At 41.7% G+C, this 17,579-nt stretch overlaps 1 protein-coding gene across 1 annotated transcript in view; it reads right to left on the bottom strand.

Annotated features, from left to right (window-relative positions):
• The window catches only part of IGSF5 (immunoglobulin superfamily member 5), a 55,478-nt gene that overhangs the window by 22,944 nt on the left and 14,955 nt on the right, over window positions 1-17,579 (bottom strand). Inside the window, exon 4 of the mRNA XM_068970816.1 lies at window positions 11,095-11,394. Coding sequence (XP_068826917.1) covers window positions 11,095-11,394 — 300 coding nt within the window. The remainder of the gene's footprint in view (window positions 1-11,094; window positions 11,395-17,579) is intronic.

Below are 17,579 nucleotides of genomic sequence, written 5' to 3'. Positions count from 1 at the left end.
GAACTCTCTTGTTTTTTCAATGATCCAGCGGATGTGGACAATTTGGTCTCTGGTTCCTTTGCCTTTTCTAAAACCAGCTTGAACATCTGAAAGTTCATGGTTCACGTATTGTTGAAGCCTGGCTTGGAGAATTTTGAGCATGACTTTACTAGCATGTGAAATGAGTGCAGTTGTGCAGTAGTTTGAGCATACTTTGGCATTGCCTTTCTTTGGGATTGGAATGAACACTGACCTTTTCCAGTCCTGTGGCCACTGCTGAGTTTTCCAAATTTGCTGGTATATTGAGTGCAGCACTTTCACAGCATCATCTTTCAGGATTTGAAACAGCTCAGCTGGAATTCCATCACCTCCACTAGCTTTGATCATAGTGATGCTTCCTAAGGCCCACTTCACTTCACATTCCAGGATGTCTGGTTCTTGATGAGTGATCACATCATCGTGATTATCTGGGTCGTGAAGATCTTTTTGTACAGTTCTTCTGTGTATTCTTGCCACCTCTTCTTAATATCTTCTGCTTCTGTTAGGTCCATACCATTTCTGTCCTGTATTGAGCCCATCTTTGCATGACATGTTCCCTTGGTCTCTCTAATTTTCTTGAAGAGATCTCTAGTCTTTCCCATTCCATTGTTTTCCTCTATTTCTTTGCACTGACCACTGAGGAAGACTTTCTTATCTCTCCTTGCTATTCTGCATTCAAATGGGTATATCTATACATAAAACAGATAAACAACAAGGACCTACAGTATAGCACAGGAAACTATACTCAATATTGTATAATAATTTAGGGAAGATAATCTGTAAAAGAATATATACCTGGATCACTGTGCTGTACACCTGGAACTAACACAACATTGTAAATCATCTACACTTCAATTTAAAAAAATAAAAATGAGATAAAATACAGTATATGGTCAAAAAACAAGCCAGTCCCTTAACATCAGTCACATCCAGAGAGTAACATCACTCGTCCCCTTGCTCCACAGAAAGCAGACTCCCAAGCATCACCTGAAATGTTTGCTGTGCTCATGGATTCAGAGCCAGCTTCCTTGATGCCGAGTCAGGGGTCTGTAATGGTACCCCAGGTGATTCTGAGGCAGGTGGTTGGTGATCCACACTTTGAGAATCCCTGAGTGCAGTCAAGATGTAAACACTGCCCAAGCAAACTGCCACATCCCAGGGAACCCCTATATTATCCCTCCCACTGATATGATGACAAAATTATTAAACCCAGAACTGCTTTAGGATATTCATACTCCGTCCACTCTTCAGAAGCCTTGTGACTTAGAGAGCTTCAGGCTCCGTGTCAACAGAACCAATCAAATTTCATGGCCACCGTGTGCCTATGCTCCCTTTAGCCTTGGGTTCACATGTTAGTAACAATTCTCACCCCACCAGGCTGTTCAGAAACTCAAGAGGCACAGATCAAAGTGCCAAACACTGTGAGGTCCCGTGTATATGTTCCAGATTGCAGTGCTGATCTTAAATTAGGCCCAATGAACCCTTTTTACAAACTGAAGTTTGAAAAGAATAGGAGTTCTATAAGAAGGGAGCCGGCAGAGGTGGGTCTGGCTCAAGATTCGAGAGAAAGACTTGAAATTCTTACTGGAAAAAGTCAACACACTGTTGACTTACTCAAACGCTCTATCAGGGGCGTTTCCTCTGCTGCTGGAAAAAACTCTCAGCATGCCAGCTTGGGTCAGCTGTTCCTTAGCATGACAATCTTCCCCCTAATCTTGCACAGCAAGATAACCCTAGGGAGGGCCTATTTGAAGGAAGGGAGGCCACCTCGCTGGCATGGGAAACAGAATCAAGAAAGAGAGAGGGTGATATTGCACCCTGCCTGCCTCTCGTGTCCCTTAATTTAACCACCAACTTCAAAAGAGGGATGTTTGCACTCACCTAAAAGCCCCAGGCTCTCACCAACATGGCAACTTACCTCAGGAACCACACGGCTCAGATTTTTGCTTCCTATTGGCTGTTACCTCGCTACACTGGGGGTCAAATCTCCCACAGAGTTTCCCACCGAAGAAAGACTTATGCCCTCTCTCTGCTCCAGGGGAAAAGCATAGGGTGTGCATTGCAAACAGATGTAATTTAGGATTGGAGCCACACAGAGGAAACTTCCTTCAGTTCAGTTCAGTCGCTCAGTCATGTCCAACTCTTTGTGACCCCATGGACTGCAGCATACCAGGCCTCCCTGTCCATCACCAACTCCCGGAGCTTCCTCAAAGTCATGTCTATTGAGTCAGTGATGCCATCCAATCATCTCATCCTCTGTGAGCCCCTTCTTCTCCACCTTCAATCTTTCCCAGTATCAGGGTCTTTTCTAGTGAGTCAGTTCTTCACATTGGGTGGCCAAAGGATTGGAGTTTCAGCTTCAGCATCAGTCCTTCCAGTGAATATCCAGGACTGATTTCCTTTAGGATGGACTGGTTGGATCTCCTTGTGGTCCAAGGGACTCTCAAGAGTCTTCTCCAACACCACAGTTCAAAAGCACCGATTCTTCAGTGCTCAGCTTTCTTTATAGTCCAACTCTCATATCCATACATGACTACTGGAAAAACCATAGCCTTGACTAGATGGATGTTTGTTGGCAAAGTAATGTCTCTGCTTTTTAATATGCTGTCTAGGTTAATCATAGCTCTCCTTCCTTACTTTAATAATAACTTTTAATTGATATCACAGTATGTATATATATGTACACACATGCATATATATCACAGGTATCTATGTTTAGCATGAGGCTAATTTTTAAATGAACAAGGCTTCCCTGGTGACTCAGTGGTAAAGAATCCACCTGCCAATGCAAGAGATGACGGTTCAATCCCTGGGTCAGGAAGACCCCTGGAGAAGGAAATGGCAACCCTCTCCAGTATTCTTGCCTGGAAAATTGGATGGACAGAGGAGCCTGGCCAGCTACAGTCCACTGGGGTCTCAAAAGAGTCAGACACTGCTGAGCAACTAAACAACAATTTTTAAATGAGCACATTTACAGTGGGTTGAAAGAGAAACAATAGTCTTATATTGATAAAATGAAAATCATGACATGGAACAGAAAACACAATCTTGGAATAATCTCATCCATTACCCAACCCCTTCATTGTGCAAATAAAACACTCAGGATAAAGCTCCATTAAAGGTTGGCCAAGGGCGCTCAGAGCAGGGAAGCCCCAGAGTCTCAGACTCTTTATTCTGCCACATTGGGTCTCTAATCTGGAAAATTCTTGCCTGGAAAGTTGCAGCTCAGGTCCTATAAGAATCAGAAACTCTCAGTGGACACCAGTCCCTGATTTGTGTCTTAGCAAAGGGTGTGGGCACAATGAGTCAAGATGGAAAGAAGATTTGCGGGTATGGATGGATATACTATGGGCTTCTCTGGCGGCTCAGGTGATAAAGAATCTGCCTGCAAAGGAAGAGACCCAGGTTCGATCCCTGGGTATACTATACCTGTTACCCACAAACAGTGACTAAGTAAGATTACCTCCAAGATCAATGCCACCTGCCTTCCTCCCTATATTCCCTCCCATAACTGCCTGCACACAAGGACTGCAAGACTGAATTTACAGTGTGACTTTAATCTCAGCTCTGAGATTGTCCTTTTCCCATCTGTGAAGAAAAGGAAAATAGATCCCAGGTGCTCTCACAGAAGTGCTCAGAGTTTTAAAAGGGCACATAGACTTTCTCAAAACCAGCAGGATGACTGCAAAATGTCAGTACCAGAATGTGCAAAATATGCTTCTATGTGGGCCAGAAAGGACATGGGAGATCACTGAATCCACAAAATAAAGGAGAACCATGGCTCACTCTCCTGTCCTGTAGGCTCTGGTGCAGGCACTGGGTTTTTAAAGCAACTTACTTCTCATACCAATAACCACCCTAGATGGTAGGGATTATTATTATTTTCTGTTTCACAGATGAGAAAACTGAGGCTCAGAGAGGTTAAGTCACCTGCCTCATGTCACACTGTGAGTAAGAAGGCAAGCTGGGAATTGAGTCCACGCTGTCTGGCAACAAGTCTGTGAAGAGTAGCATCTGATGAGGCTGGGCTGGGAGGCGGGGCCTTAGAAAGTTTCCATTTCAGTAGCTCCTAATCCTGCTTGCTCAGTAATTTGGGAGCTTTTTAAAATAATAATAATAAATGCTGACTTCCAGATTCTACACAGACTGAGACAGAACTCTGGGGTGGGGCCTGAGAATCAGCATAAGTGTTAAAGCTCCCTTAACAAGCAGCCAAGGAGGGGAAATGTGTGTCCTATTCTCTTCCCTGCCCCTCATTTTACCCATAAGAAAACTATGCCACGAAGGCATAGGACTTGCCCAATGTCACACAACCAGTGCCCAAATTCCAACAAAGATGGTCACACCCACCACTCTTGTCTGCTCTCAAAAGGACCACATCCCACAGAACTCAGATCTCACCAGGAATCACCACAGTCTACAAGGCAATCATGTGTCCTAAAACTATGGCTTCACTTGCACAGTCTACAGCCTGAACACTTGCAAGTTTGTGGAGAAAATGACCCAGGCGGTCAGACAGAGGGGTGAGGGAGCTTGGCCCAAGGCAGGAGTGAGAGGGGCTTTCACCTTCTTGCTGTCTGTACGTCTGTGATCTTAAAGTCTGTATTACCTCTATAATCAAGAAAATCAATTTAAAAAGACACCAGCATGTGCCTTTCAATATGCTTTTCTTTATAGAATCAATAAGCACTTCATGCAAACTTTTGGCTTAAACTCATCAAGCTTCCTAAGCTGTCAATGTCACTTTCCTCAAGGGCTCAAAAGGATTACCCCCAAAATGAACACAAACTCCTTGCACTTTTAGGAAATGGGTGACAGGACTGATGTTTTTATCTGATTCCTGAGGAAGCCTGAACAAGCACAGCCTCGTGCATTCTCAGCTCTTCATAAACGTGGCTTGGCTTCCAGAAGCCAACTCCCCTAACCCAGGTGGTAACAAGGTCTTCAGCTACTAAAACTTGCATAAAACACACAACACACCACCAGGCACCAGCTGCTCTGGATCTTGATGAATAATTTAGAAACAAATTACCCATCTCCAAATGAGTCCAATAAAATGGGACTCATTGAAACATACCCATCACGCTCTCCTCTGTGAAGCTGTTGGAACTCCAGATGCCATAATTAAGCCTGCTCACTTCACTGGTCCCGGGCTAAGAAGAATTCAGCTGAATTACACCCCATCAAGGGAAAGTGAATGCCCCTTGCCCTTTCCCTACAAAAGACAAACTTTGCAGACAAGCTCATCTCCAGATCCATTTCTACAAGGCATCATCAGTCACACCAGAGCTCTTTGTTGCATTATTGCCTTAGTAAAGTGTGTGGTTTGAACAGTTTCATTCCATTGGTGCTAATAGAACTTTTTTTTCAATCTTCCCTTTCAAATCCTGGACCATACTTTGTCACATTTAAATTGCCTGAAAGCAAGGGATTTCTGTGTGTTGATTTTATATCCTGCAACTTTATTCATTGATTAGCTCTAGTAATTTTCTGGTGGAGTCTTTAGGGTTTTCTATGTAGAGGATCATGTCATCTGCAAACAGTGAGAGTTTTACTTCTTCTTTTCCAATTTGGATTCCTTTTATTTCTTTTTCTGCTCTGATTGCTGTGGCCAAAACTTCCAGAACTATGTTGAATAGTAGCGGTGAAAGTGGGCACCCGTGTCTTGTTCCTGACTTTAGGGGAAATGCTTTCAATTTTTCACCATTGAGGATAATGTTTGCTGTGGGATTGTCATATATAGCTTTTATTATGTTGAGGTATGTTCCTTCTATTCCTGCTTTCTCGAGAGTTTTTATCATAAATGGATGTTGAATTTTGTCAAAGGCCTTCTCTGCATCTATTGAGATAATCATATGGCTTTAATTTTTCAATTTGTTAATGTGGTGAATTACACTGATCGATTTGCGGATATTGAAGAATCCTTGTATCCCTGGGATAAAGCCCACTTGGTCATGGTGTATGACCTTTTTAATGTTTTGTTGGATTCTGATTGCTAGAATTTTGTTGAGGATTCCTGCATCTATATTCATCAGTGACATTGGCCTGTAGTTTTCTTTTTTTGTGACATCTTTGTCAGGTTTTGGTATTAGGGTGATGGTGGCCTCATAGAATGAGTTTGGAAGTTTACACCATTTCACACCAGTCAGAATGGCTGTGATCCAAAAGTCTGCAAGCAATAAATGCTGGAGAGGATGTGGAGAAAAGGGAACCCTCTTACACAGTTGATGGGAATGCAAACTAGTACAGCCACTATGGAGAACAGCGTGGAGATTCCTTAAAAAATTGCAAGTAGAACTGCCTTATGACCCAGCAATCCCACTGCTGGGCATACACACCAAGGAAACCAGAATTGAAAGAGACACATGTACCCCAATGTTCATTGCAGCACTGTTTATAATAGCCAGGACATGGAAACAACTTAGATGTCCATCAGCCGATGAATGGATAAGAAAGCTGTGGTACATATACACAATGGAGTATTACTCAACCATTAAAAAGAATACATTTGAATCCGTTCTAATGAGATGGATGAAACTGGAGCCGATTATACAGAGTGAAGTAAGCCAGAAAGAAAAACACCAATACAGTAAACTAACACATATATATGGAATTTAGAAAGATGGTAATGATAACCCTGTATGCGAGACAGCAAAAGAGACACAGATGTATAGAACAGACTTTTGGACTGTGAGGGAGAGGGTGGGATGATTTGGGAGAATGGCATTGAAACATGTCTTTATCACTGTGTCACCTAAGACACCCATTACAGAAAAATGACAACTAAAAAATACAGAAAAATGGTAGAACCAGAAAATCATTCTTTTACAGCCACCAAAGAAATAAGTGATTTGGGCAATGACTTATCTATGAATGCAAATATTATTAGGTGAAAGACTGCCAAGAAACAGATATTCACACAGTATTTATAGATTACATATTAATTATAAAAGCTAAAATGTACCTTTCCAATAGAGAAATCTAGGGGATGTTGTTTTAATCAGATGATCAAACTTATTACCAGTAATCAAGAAAACTGGCATCATGTGCCCACATGACATTACTCATAACTTGGCAAAAATATTTGACCATCATCAAGTATGTTGGGAAAACTCAGACAAATCCATATTGAAAGGCTTCTTGCAATAAAGGTCTGGATCCTTCAAAGACGTTTTTATCAGAAAAGACAAAAAAGGACCACAGGATATTAATGGAGAGCAAAGAAGACATGACAACCAAAGGTACATGGTCTTTAGCTGGGTACTGGCTTGGGGGGAAGCATCTAGAAAGGACAATGGGAGAAATTTGAATATGAACTGAATATTGTATAATAGTATTGTATCAATATTAAAGTTCCTGACTTCCAAGAACATTGAGGTTCATTAGAATGGCCTTGTTTTTATGATACGTATGCTGGGGTATTCAGGGGTAAAGTGTCATAAACCTCCAAGCAAATCTTAAATGGGAAAGAAGGGAAGGAAGGAAGGAAAGAGAGAGAGAGAAAAAGAATTGTAAAAAGAATGAGGGAAGGATGGACAGAAGATAGGGAGGGGGAAGACAAGGAGGGAGGGAGGGAAAGAAAAGCTGAGAGAGAGAAGCAAACATGAGAAGAGGTTCACATCTATTGTGTCTAAGTGAAGATACATTGGTACTCCTTGTACTATTCTTGCAACTTTTCTAAAGGTTTTTAATTGTCCAAACTAGTAAGAAAAGCAAGTTAGGCTTGAATTCTAGCTTCCTCTTCATATGTAGTCTTAGTAGGAAATAAGCTAAATTCTTTGGAGTCTCATAAACTGAAATAAGTTAACCCTGACTTAAAGCCAGAAAAAAAAAAAAAAACAGATCTCTGTGATCTTTACCGTCAAAAAGACAGATATTCACAGAAGCAGGTCAAAGCTCTGGTGGTCCTGAACTCCCATTTCTGTTGGCAATCACCAGTTGGAGCTGGTCCACCTTCTCTGTGTGGCTGGGGCATGCTGTCTGATTCCTAACAAGCCCCTACAATCTGTCTCCTACCTGACACGTGTGTTCACACATGCTTTCATTTTTGTTGTCTGCATGATCTCTGGGGATGTCTGAGTTGGAGACAAGGGCCAAACATCAAGAGCGTGGGCTTGTGCTGGTACTACACTGGGGATTATTACCTGCAGTGTAAAGTTCAGGATAACAGGATCTAAACACATTAGGCTCTAAATGGCTTTTCACAGGTTCACAGAGACATCATCTGTTGTGCAGTGAATTGTCTCTCCCCAAGCTTCCCAGGTGGCACTAGTGGTAAAAAAAAAAAAAAAAAAAAAAAACCCACCTGCCAATGCAGGAGACACAAGAGACCTGGTTTCAGTCCCTGGGTCAGGAAGATCCCCTGGAGGAGGGCATGGCAACCCACTCCAGTATTTTCACCTGGAGAATCCCGTGGACAGAGAAGAGAGCTACAGTTCAAAGGGTTGCAAAGAGTTGAAAAGGACTGAAGTGACTTAGCATGCACACATGTAAAATTCATTTGTTAAAGTCCTATCTTCTAGAACCTCAGAATGTGACTTTGTTTGGAAACAGTGTTGTTGAAGATGGAATTTAGTTAAGATGAGGTCATACTGGATAGAGTGGCCCCTTATCCAATATGACTGGTGTCTTTATTTTTTAAAAAAGGGAGGGGGTGGAGTTTGGACACAGCCACATATACAGGGAGAACATCATGTGAAGACGAAGGCAGAGATCAGTGTGATGCAGTGTCCATAAGCCAAGGGACACCACAGATGGCCAGCAAACCACCAGAAGCTGTGTTATAGGGAAGAGCCAATTACAGCTCCATTTGGATCTGTTTCTTTAACCTTCCTTCCTGTTGCTTTGGTTCACTGAAAGGACACTGCCCGTACAAAGTGGCCTGCCTCAGGAAACCCTGCCCCTATGCCTGACTATTAAACCAAAATGCCTTTATTCAGGCCTCTGTCCACCTGTGGGTGGCAGGATGAAAGAAATAAACACATCCCCTGCCTGAGGATTGCCATTCTAGGAGATATTTGCAAGACTTATGGCCTCTTTACTTTGTTTCCTCACCTCCCCCCATCTCTGTTCTATAAAAGAACCTGGCATCCAGACCCCAATAAAATGGTTATTTTGAGGCATTAGTCTGCCACCTTCTCAGTCAGCTGACTTTCTGAATAAAGTCATATTCCTTGCCTCAATATCTCATCTCTTGGATTTATCCGGCTGTTGTGCAGTGAGCAGAGTGACCTTGGATTCAGTAACAGCTGGGGGAGAGGTCTGGAACAGGCTGGTCCTCAGAAGAAGCCAACCCTGTCCACACCTTGATCTCAGACACCCAGCCTCCAGAGCTTTGAGAGAAACCATACCTGTTGTTTAAGCACCCAGTCTGAGGTTACACAGCCCCAGGACACACACACCTTCCAGGGCTGCTCACAGGGGGAGGGCAGAGTGGACTGGAGGGCAGAGTGGACAGGTAAGCAGATTTGACACACACTGGCAAGGCACACCTCTGCCATCTACTATAAACATGGACATGTTCCAAACAATGCTCCCCCATCATCTCATCTTTAGAGCAGGAATATAACGGCATCCGCTCATGACAAAGCTGTGCAGGTTAATTTGGTTAATATTTGAGAGCCACTTAAACTAGTGTATTTAAAGAGGAGATACATTGTTTGGTACGTATACATATAGCTGATTCACTTAACGGTACAGCGGAAACTAACACAACATTTTAAATCAGTTCAGTTCAGTTCAGTTCAGTCGTGTCCGACTCTTTGCGACCCCATGAATCACAGCACGCCAGGCCTCCCTGTCCATCACCAGCTCCCGGAGTTCACTCAGACTCACGTCCATTGAGTCAGTGATGCCATCCAGCCATCTCATCCTCTGTCATCCCCTTCTGCTCCTGCCCCCAATCCCTCCCACCATCAGAGTCGTTTCCAATGAGTCAACTCTTCACATGAGGTGGCCAAAGTACACCAATAAAAATTTAAAAAAATAATAAAGTGAAACACTGAGCTGGAAAAAAATAGTCTTTACTTAATAAGTGATATGTAGTGCTGTTTTTTATTTTTATTATTGTTATTATTAATCTTGCTATGGCTGTAACTTTGTTCCAAACTTTGGAAGATCTTAAGTGAAGATGTTTTCATAGTGGGAAGAATAATGGAACATGGGAGAACTCGTCCAGGCTTTGGGATCCCTCTGTGCCATCAGCATATGACCTAGAACAGAGTGTAGTCCTTCTCTGGGCCTCCTTTCCTTTCACTTTTCCAAAAAGTAGGTGTGAAAACACACCTCCAGCCCCCACCCTTGTGCTTTCTGAGCTTAAGCAGGCTCAGAGCGGCCCCATGAAGATGTGTAGTCAGAGTCTGGCATTTGCCAAGGACCCTGTTGATGATGGCATCATCAACACTGTGAACGTGTACTTGAGCAAACTCCGAGAGAGAGTGAAGGACGGGGAAGCCTGGTGTGCTGCAGTCCATGGGGTCACGGGGTTGCAAAGAGTCTGACATGACTTAGTGACTGAACAACAAGGACCCTACAGCAGATTCCCTTTGGATCTAAATTTTAAACTTATGTCATTTTGTGCATTTTTTTTTTAATACATAGACCTGGTACTTTCAGATAGACTGTGGATTTGCTGTGTAAAAAAATGATCCCTCCTAATTCCACTAAGATTGGAAGGAATCCCTGAGAAAATGCACACCCTCCTCAAAAATGAGAAGAATTCCTTTCCTATTGGCACAGGAGATGGGATCAGACAGGAACAACGGGTGAGAGCTAGAGAAAAACACTGAATTCAAGAATTTATATCTGAAAACCTAATGCTGTTTTATAAGCAGCTGTCAAGATTCTCAGTGATTTCCATATGCAAGTAGAAAAGAGAGAAACACTTGAAGAGGGAATTAAAATGTGAAATTCAGGGTCAAGAAGCTGACACACGTCCTTTGTCTCCACCACCATCCCTTCCTGAGATCAGAGTCACCATACGATTTTCCTGGGCATCGTTGATTAAGCAGCACAGTACGTAAATGTAAAGCATGCAATAATAATTCACTTTGTATGAAGCAAAAAGTCTTCACTTACCCAAGGGAGGCGGAACCACAGTGAGATTGACAGTTACAGACTCACGGACATCCAGCCCCTTCATCTCAGCCACACAAGTCAGAGTGCCATTGCCCTGCGGTGTCAGAGCAAGGATGCTCACTGCACTTTGAAGGTCCTCAGGCTCCGGAACGGAATAATAGCTTGAATGGCTCACGGGAACCCCTATCTCCCAGGAAAGATCTGGGAGCGTGGTCCAGTTCTGTGCACGGCAAGTCACATTACAAGGCTTATCCTCAATGACTACAAGGCTGCCTTCAGGAATGAGCAACTGCCCCATGACTAAAGGAGAAAAAAGAAATGATCGAGGGAATGATCACGCCTCTCAGGGCCAGATTTTTCCAAAAATGTTCCTTTAGATCACATTGCATGAGCACTGTCTTCCCCAGCCCAAATTGACTGTGTCTGTATCCGGAAACCATAAGTCAGGTTTGATCTGTGTATTTGGTTTACACCTGTCAGGTTCATAGAAGAAGGGGAGGTGGCTCACCAGAAAATATAGATTCCAGAGAAAATGAATAAATAAAAAATCAGGATCCAGGGACTTGGGAAGCATACTTAATTCAAACACTTGTGTTCTCTTTCAACACATAATTTTCTTCTATTAGTTTTGATTGCATTTCCTCTTTCTGTTCTATTCCATTTATCTAGAATCCCTATTATATGCATATAGAAACCCTGGGATTCATTCTTCACATGGTTATCTATATATATGTCTATTTAATTGTATTCTTTCACCAAATTCTTGGAAAATTTTAGGGGCTTGTCTTTCATCTTCACTGATCATTTATTTTGTTGTTAATTATAATATATCTGTAGTTCACATCTTTCCATGTTTTTTCATTTTTTCACTTAAGGGTTTTTTAAATTGTCTTAAAGCAATCTTCTCTGATTGACTGTTATTACCTTTTGAAAATATCCTTGTTAAATTTCACAGGCAATAAACAATAAGCATTTTCTTTAAATTAAAAAAATCAGGATCCAGGGAAATATAAATTACATGGGAAAGATGGGATGAATGTGCCCACCACAGAGGGCTACAGGATCGCTGCAGCAGAGTTGCAAACTTGTTCTGGGCTGCCCTAAGAACCAATGCAAAAAGGGAAAGAATCTTTACATTCTTTTCGTTGTAGAGAGAACACTTCTCAGAGTTTCATGATGGAAGCAAGTCTCTCCTGGCCTTTCTTTGATCAATCAGATTCATTTTTCTTTATTTTGGGACAACACATTTAAAAATATAATTTCCTATGATATTGCCTTAAAATATTTTTCTAGGTACAAATTAGATACAAATCTAATCTAATCATAGAAATAACTACCTTAAATCCTGTATCAAAATATACTAGATCAATTATTTTAAAGTTTTTAGTGAAGACTCCCTTGCATATGCCAGGGCTCACACTGCAAATAACCCATCTGAAAATAGCACTTGTATGTGCTACTATTACTAAAATAACCTGAGAATTGGCCCCGGAAAAGACACAGCCTTAGTGAATTACATAGACATTGAAATATTCAAATTAAAATTTCCTAAAACTCCCTCTCACATTTTATAATGGAAAAAACACTGAACTAAGAATCAAAGAATCTGTTCTGGATCCTGACTTTCCCACAAAATTGTCATCACCTTGGGCAGATCACTGAAATTCTCAGGCTCTCTTTTTACTACCTGGTGAGCAAGAGGCTTTAACTTAGATCAGTGGTTCCCAAACATTTTGGTTTTAATACCTTTCATACTCTTAAAAATGGCTGAGGATGCCAAAGACCTTTGGTTTAAGTGGGGTCTATCTATATTTCCCATATTTGAAATTAGAATTAAATATTTGCTTATTTTCAAACACATATTTTAAAATAACATTAGTAACCCATTTCACTTTTGTGCATTGGAGAAGGAAATGGCAACCCACTCCAGTACTCTTGCCTGGAAAATCCCATGGACGGAGGAGCCTGGTAGACTGCAGTCCATGGGGTCGCTAAGAGTCAGACACGACTGAGCAACTTCACTTTCACTTTTAACTTTCATGCATTGGAGAAGGAAATGGCAACCCACTCCAGTGTTCTTGCCTGGAGAATCCCAGGGACGGTGAAGCCCGGTGGGCTGCCATCTATAGGGTCGCATAGAGTCGGACACGACTGAAGTGACTTAGCAGCAGCAGCAGCAACCCATTACTTCCCAGATGGCTCAGAAGATAAAGAATCTGCCTGCAATGCAGAAGGCTCCAGACTTGATCACTGGGTCAGGAAGATCCCCTGGAGTAGGGAATGGCTAACCACTCTAGTATTCTTGCCTGGAGAATTCCATGGACAGAGGAGCATAGTGGACTATAGTCCAAGGGATCACAAATAGACACAACTGAGCAACTAACACTTTTGCTGGTTAATATGGATTAACATATTTTTATGAAAATATATTTTAACCTAAATAAATTTAGTAAGAAAAATGACACTGTTTTCTATTTATGCAAATCTCTTTAACACCATGTGGCTGCCTTCAATCTGTCACCATATATTGCTTTCTTTGGATTATATAAAGAGAATATGAAAATCTAACTTCACACAGATATATGGTTGGAGTGGTAAGGAGGCTTTTCAGATAATCATGGCTATTCTTTAATACTACACCAAAACTTGACAGTAGTGTTTTCTTAAAGTTTATTTACATTGTGGAGGGCTTCCCTGGTGGCTCAGATGGTAAAGAATCTGCCTGCAATGCGGAAGACCTGGGTTCAATCCCTGGGTTGGGAAGATCCCCTGGAGAAAGGAATGGCTACTCACTCCAGTATTTTGACCTGCAGAATTCCATGGACAGAGAAACCTGGCTGGCTACAGTCTATGGGGTTGCAAAAAGTCATACACAAATGAGCAACTTTCACACACACTGTAAACTGAAACCACACAAATAAACTTTTATTCCATTACATTAGAATTCATTGCTCTATCTGGCACTTTGAATGGATCTTTTATCCTTGCATGATTTTGTATCATACATCAGCCACTTGGAAAATGCCGGTCTACTCAATTATGCAGACCTTCCCAGTGTTCAGTGGGAAACTCCCTGTACACTCATGACAACGTACGAGAAAGACAATAACATCTTAATATGACTATGGAAACATGTATTCTCATAAACCATCCTGAGAGAAGACGCTGGGGAGTTTCCAGACTAGACTGAACGGAATCAGCTCTGAAAGCCCTTCTTACTCTGAAATGTTAGATTTCCCATTAGTTCTTTCTTGAATAGTGTCTTAAAGTAAGTGAAGCACATTAGCTATCTCAAGGATTTCCGTAAATATAGTGAGAGAGGAATGGATTTGCCCCTCTGCAGGCTGCAGGGGTTTGTGCTTATTCTTTCCATTTCATTCATTGCTTCATGATGGAGGTGTTTAAGAAGACAGGAGCTGAGGAGGAATACTACCGCTTTAGTGGCCTTGTACCCCAGTCTTAGTGGCCCTCAAAACACCTGAGGTCTAGATTTCAGCGTGTGATTAATTGGTGGACTGGGCAGTAAATAGAAAAACTCAACCTGAAGCATTTTCTTTTTCAGTATGTATACGTGATCCACTTTTTCCCACTCACGGACTTTCACAAAGGTCATCCAGCGGTGTGAAAAACACTTTTCACAAGGTGATAGCTAGAACATCCACATAGATTTTGGATGACTCAACAGGCAGTTATGTAAGATCTCTTTATTTTTCTTGTAGATACACGGGAAGGGGGAAAAAAAACACGCTTTTGAAGTGAACTGAATGAAGTACCATTCAGATCATTACAATCAGGGTAAATGGACGCAATTCTGTCTCAATCTGTGGGTTCCTTCCACGTGATCTTGGGGAAGACTGTAACTTCCCTAGATGCTTGTTCTTCCATCTGTGTTAAAAACCAAAAGCTACAGTAATTATCAACATAAAAAAATGCATGTTTGCAGTATTCAGGCAACTTTATAGATTCATAGCTTCAGGCAAGATGCTATAAAACCACATGGATTTAAGAATCTGATATGCCATAAGCACAGCAATAATAAGTCATGCCTTTGACCCTGTTTCCTTGATCCAGAGGTATTTCTCCATTTTGCCTGTTTTCTACAGACTTTCAAAGCACATCTCATATGGCACCTGCTCCCTGGAGCCAACCTAGAATACTTCCTGGAGTATTCTCTCACCTCCCTTCAGTTTGAACCTGACCTTGTCTCCCTCTCATTGCACTGGCCAGCATCTACATTGCACCACAGCTGTTTACGCCCTTGCATTATCCACTTTGTTGTCGTTGTTGTTGTTGTTGTTCAGTCACTCTCTCGTGTCTGACTCTTTGTGACCTCATGGACTGCCGCACACCAGGCTTCCCTGTCCTTCACCATCTCCTGGAGCTTGCTCAAACTCATGTCCACTGAGTCAGTGATTCCATCCAACCATCTCATCCTCTGCCAACCCCCTTCTCCTCCTGCCTTCAGTCTTCCCCACCATCAGGGTCTTTTCTAATGAGTCGGCTCTTCGTATCAGGTGGCCAAAGTACTGGGGCTTCAGCTTCAGCATCAACTCTTTTTAAAAAAATATTTATTTGGCTGTGTTGGGTCTTAGTTGCTGCACACAGGATCTTTGTTGCAGCCTGCAGGATCTTTCATGTGGCACACAGATTCTGTAGTTGTGGCAGGCAGACTTAGCTGCTCCGTGGCACGAGGGATTTTAGTTTCCTGACCAGGGATCAAACCCGAGTCCTCTCCTTCACAAGGTGGATTCTTAACCACTGGGCCACCAGGGAAGTCCCTATCCACTCTTCTCGAATTCTTAAGGATACGATTGTGTCTTATTGCACTTACCATTGAGTCTTCCTTAAACGCCTAATGCAATGGCATGCCCCTACTGGGAACACAATAAGTAATAACAAATGACTACATGGAGATTTCTATGAATCAGGTGCTGACCTAAAGGCTTTTATACAGACCTACTCTTTTGATCTCACAGCTGCCCTGTGATGAGGAAACTACGGCACAAGGTCACTAAGTAATATATTCAAGGTCACACAGTTAGCGATAAAGCTGGACTTTGACCTGGCAGCCAGGCTCCCATGCCTCTGCTGTTAACCCTCAGACCTCTCTGGCCCCCAGCTTCATATGCAGTAAATTGAAACAGACAGAGCATGGGAGTCTTCAAACCCCCCTCAGCCAGTTTTTCATCTGATCCTCAGAGTAAACCTGTGATGTGAGCAGGGGAGCCTTATCCCCACTTTAAAGATAAAGAAATTGAGCCATTCCAGGAGTCACCAAGGTGGGATGAAAACAAAACCAGAACTCATATCTTTGATTCCTTGTCCTGTGTTCTTTCCTTTACACCACAAATTATTAGAGTAAGAGTTTCACTGTGCAAACTAAGCCAATAATCCAGGTAGCCTCACATGATCACTTCTTTAGAGAATATCATTGTGCCCTTAATTAAACCACACGAAATCAAAGACATAAAAATAAAGATAAAACAATTTGGCTAAATTTAAAAATAAGCAAGTAGAAATAGGTAGACCTGTATCTCCACCAAACATTATCAAACTTGATTTGATAGCAGTGCAGATACAGACCAAATCATTGGAAAGTTCTCCTAAACTAACAAATAAATACATATAAGAAAAATTTCAAAGCCACAATGTAGTCTGTTAAATGAGATGCTGCCATAGAAATTAGAAACTGTAAAAGCTCCAATACATCTATAAATATTACAGTTACATTTTCAAGGAATGCAAAATGATTAAACTTTGATATATTCTGAATCCTTGTAAAGTATCCTTTTATTTTGTTTACTATGTAGCATAATCTTCAGCACCTCAAAATTACCTTTGATGCCACAACTTCCCTATAATGAAAATGGATGATAAAAGGAAAAATAAGTTGTCCATTATCAAAAATTTTGTTACTGTTTTATTTTCTCTAAAAGACATGGTAGGTTTGAGTGAACATGCACCTTTGATTGTAAGACTCACTAGGGGCAGGAAAGAAATTAGGAAAATTCAGCCAGAAAGAGGAAAAAGTTAAAGCATGATTCAAAGTTGATAAATGATGTCAGGCAAAGAAACAGAGCCAGGATACGAAAAACTAGGAAAGGGGCAATGATTGTCAACTCTGTCTCTAAGCTGAAGACGGACAACCACAACTGGCCTTAGAATTCCAGGATATACTTCCAGAAAAGCTGTTCATACTGAAATTGGTCAGATGGGAAAGTGACTTTAAAAAACTGTCTTTCATAGCCTTAATAAGAGAAAATGGAAAATAAAGGAATGGAAAGATGGAAGGGGAGGGGAAGAGAAGCAGGAAGAAAGAAAGGAGAAAGATAGTGAGGAAGGGAGGAGAGAAATAAACACATGGCAAAACAACAAACACTAGTTGGTTCAGAGAAATTCTCAGCATAGTATCAACCGAAGGCAAGTCCATACACGGAAGAAGGAAGGCAGGGAAGAAGGGAGAGAGAGAGGGAGGTGATAAATAA

This window comes from Capricornis sumatraensis, chromosome 1 (assembly GCF_032405125.1).
Source record: "Capricornis sumatraensis isolate serow.1 chromosome 1, serow.2, whole genome shotgun sequence".
NCBI lineage: Eukaryota > Metazoa > Chordata > Mammalia > Artiodactyla > Bovidae > Capricornis > Capricornis sumatraensis.
This window is presented reverse-complemented; position numbering and strand designations above follow the sequence as displayed.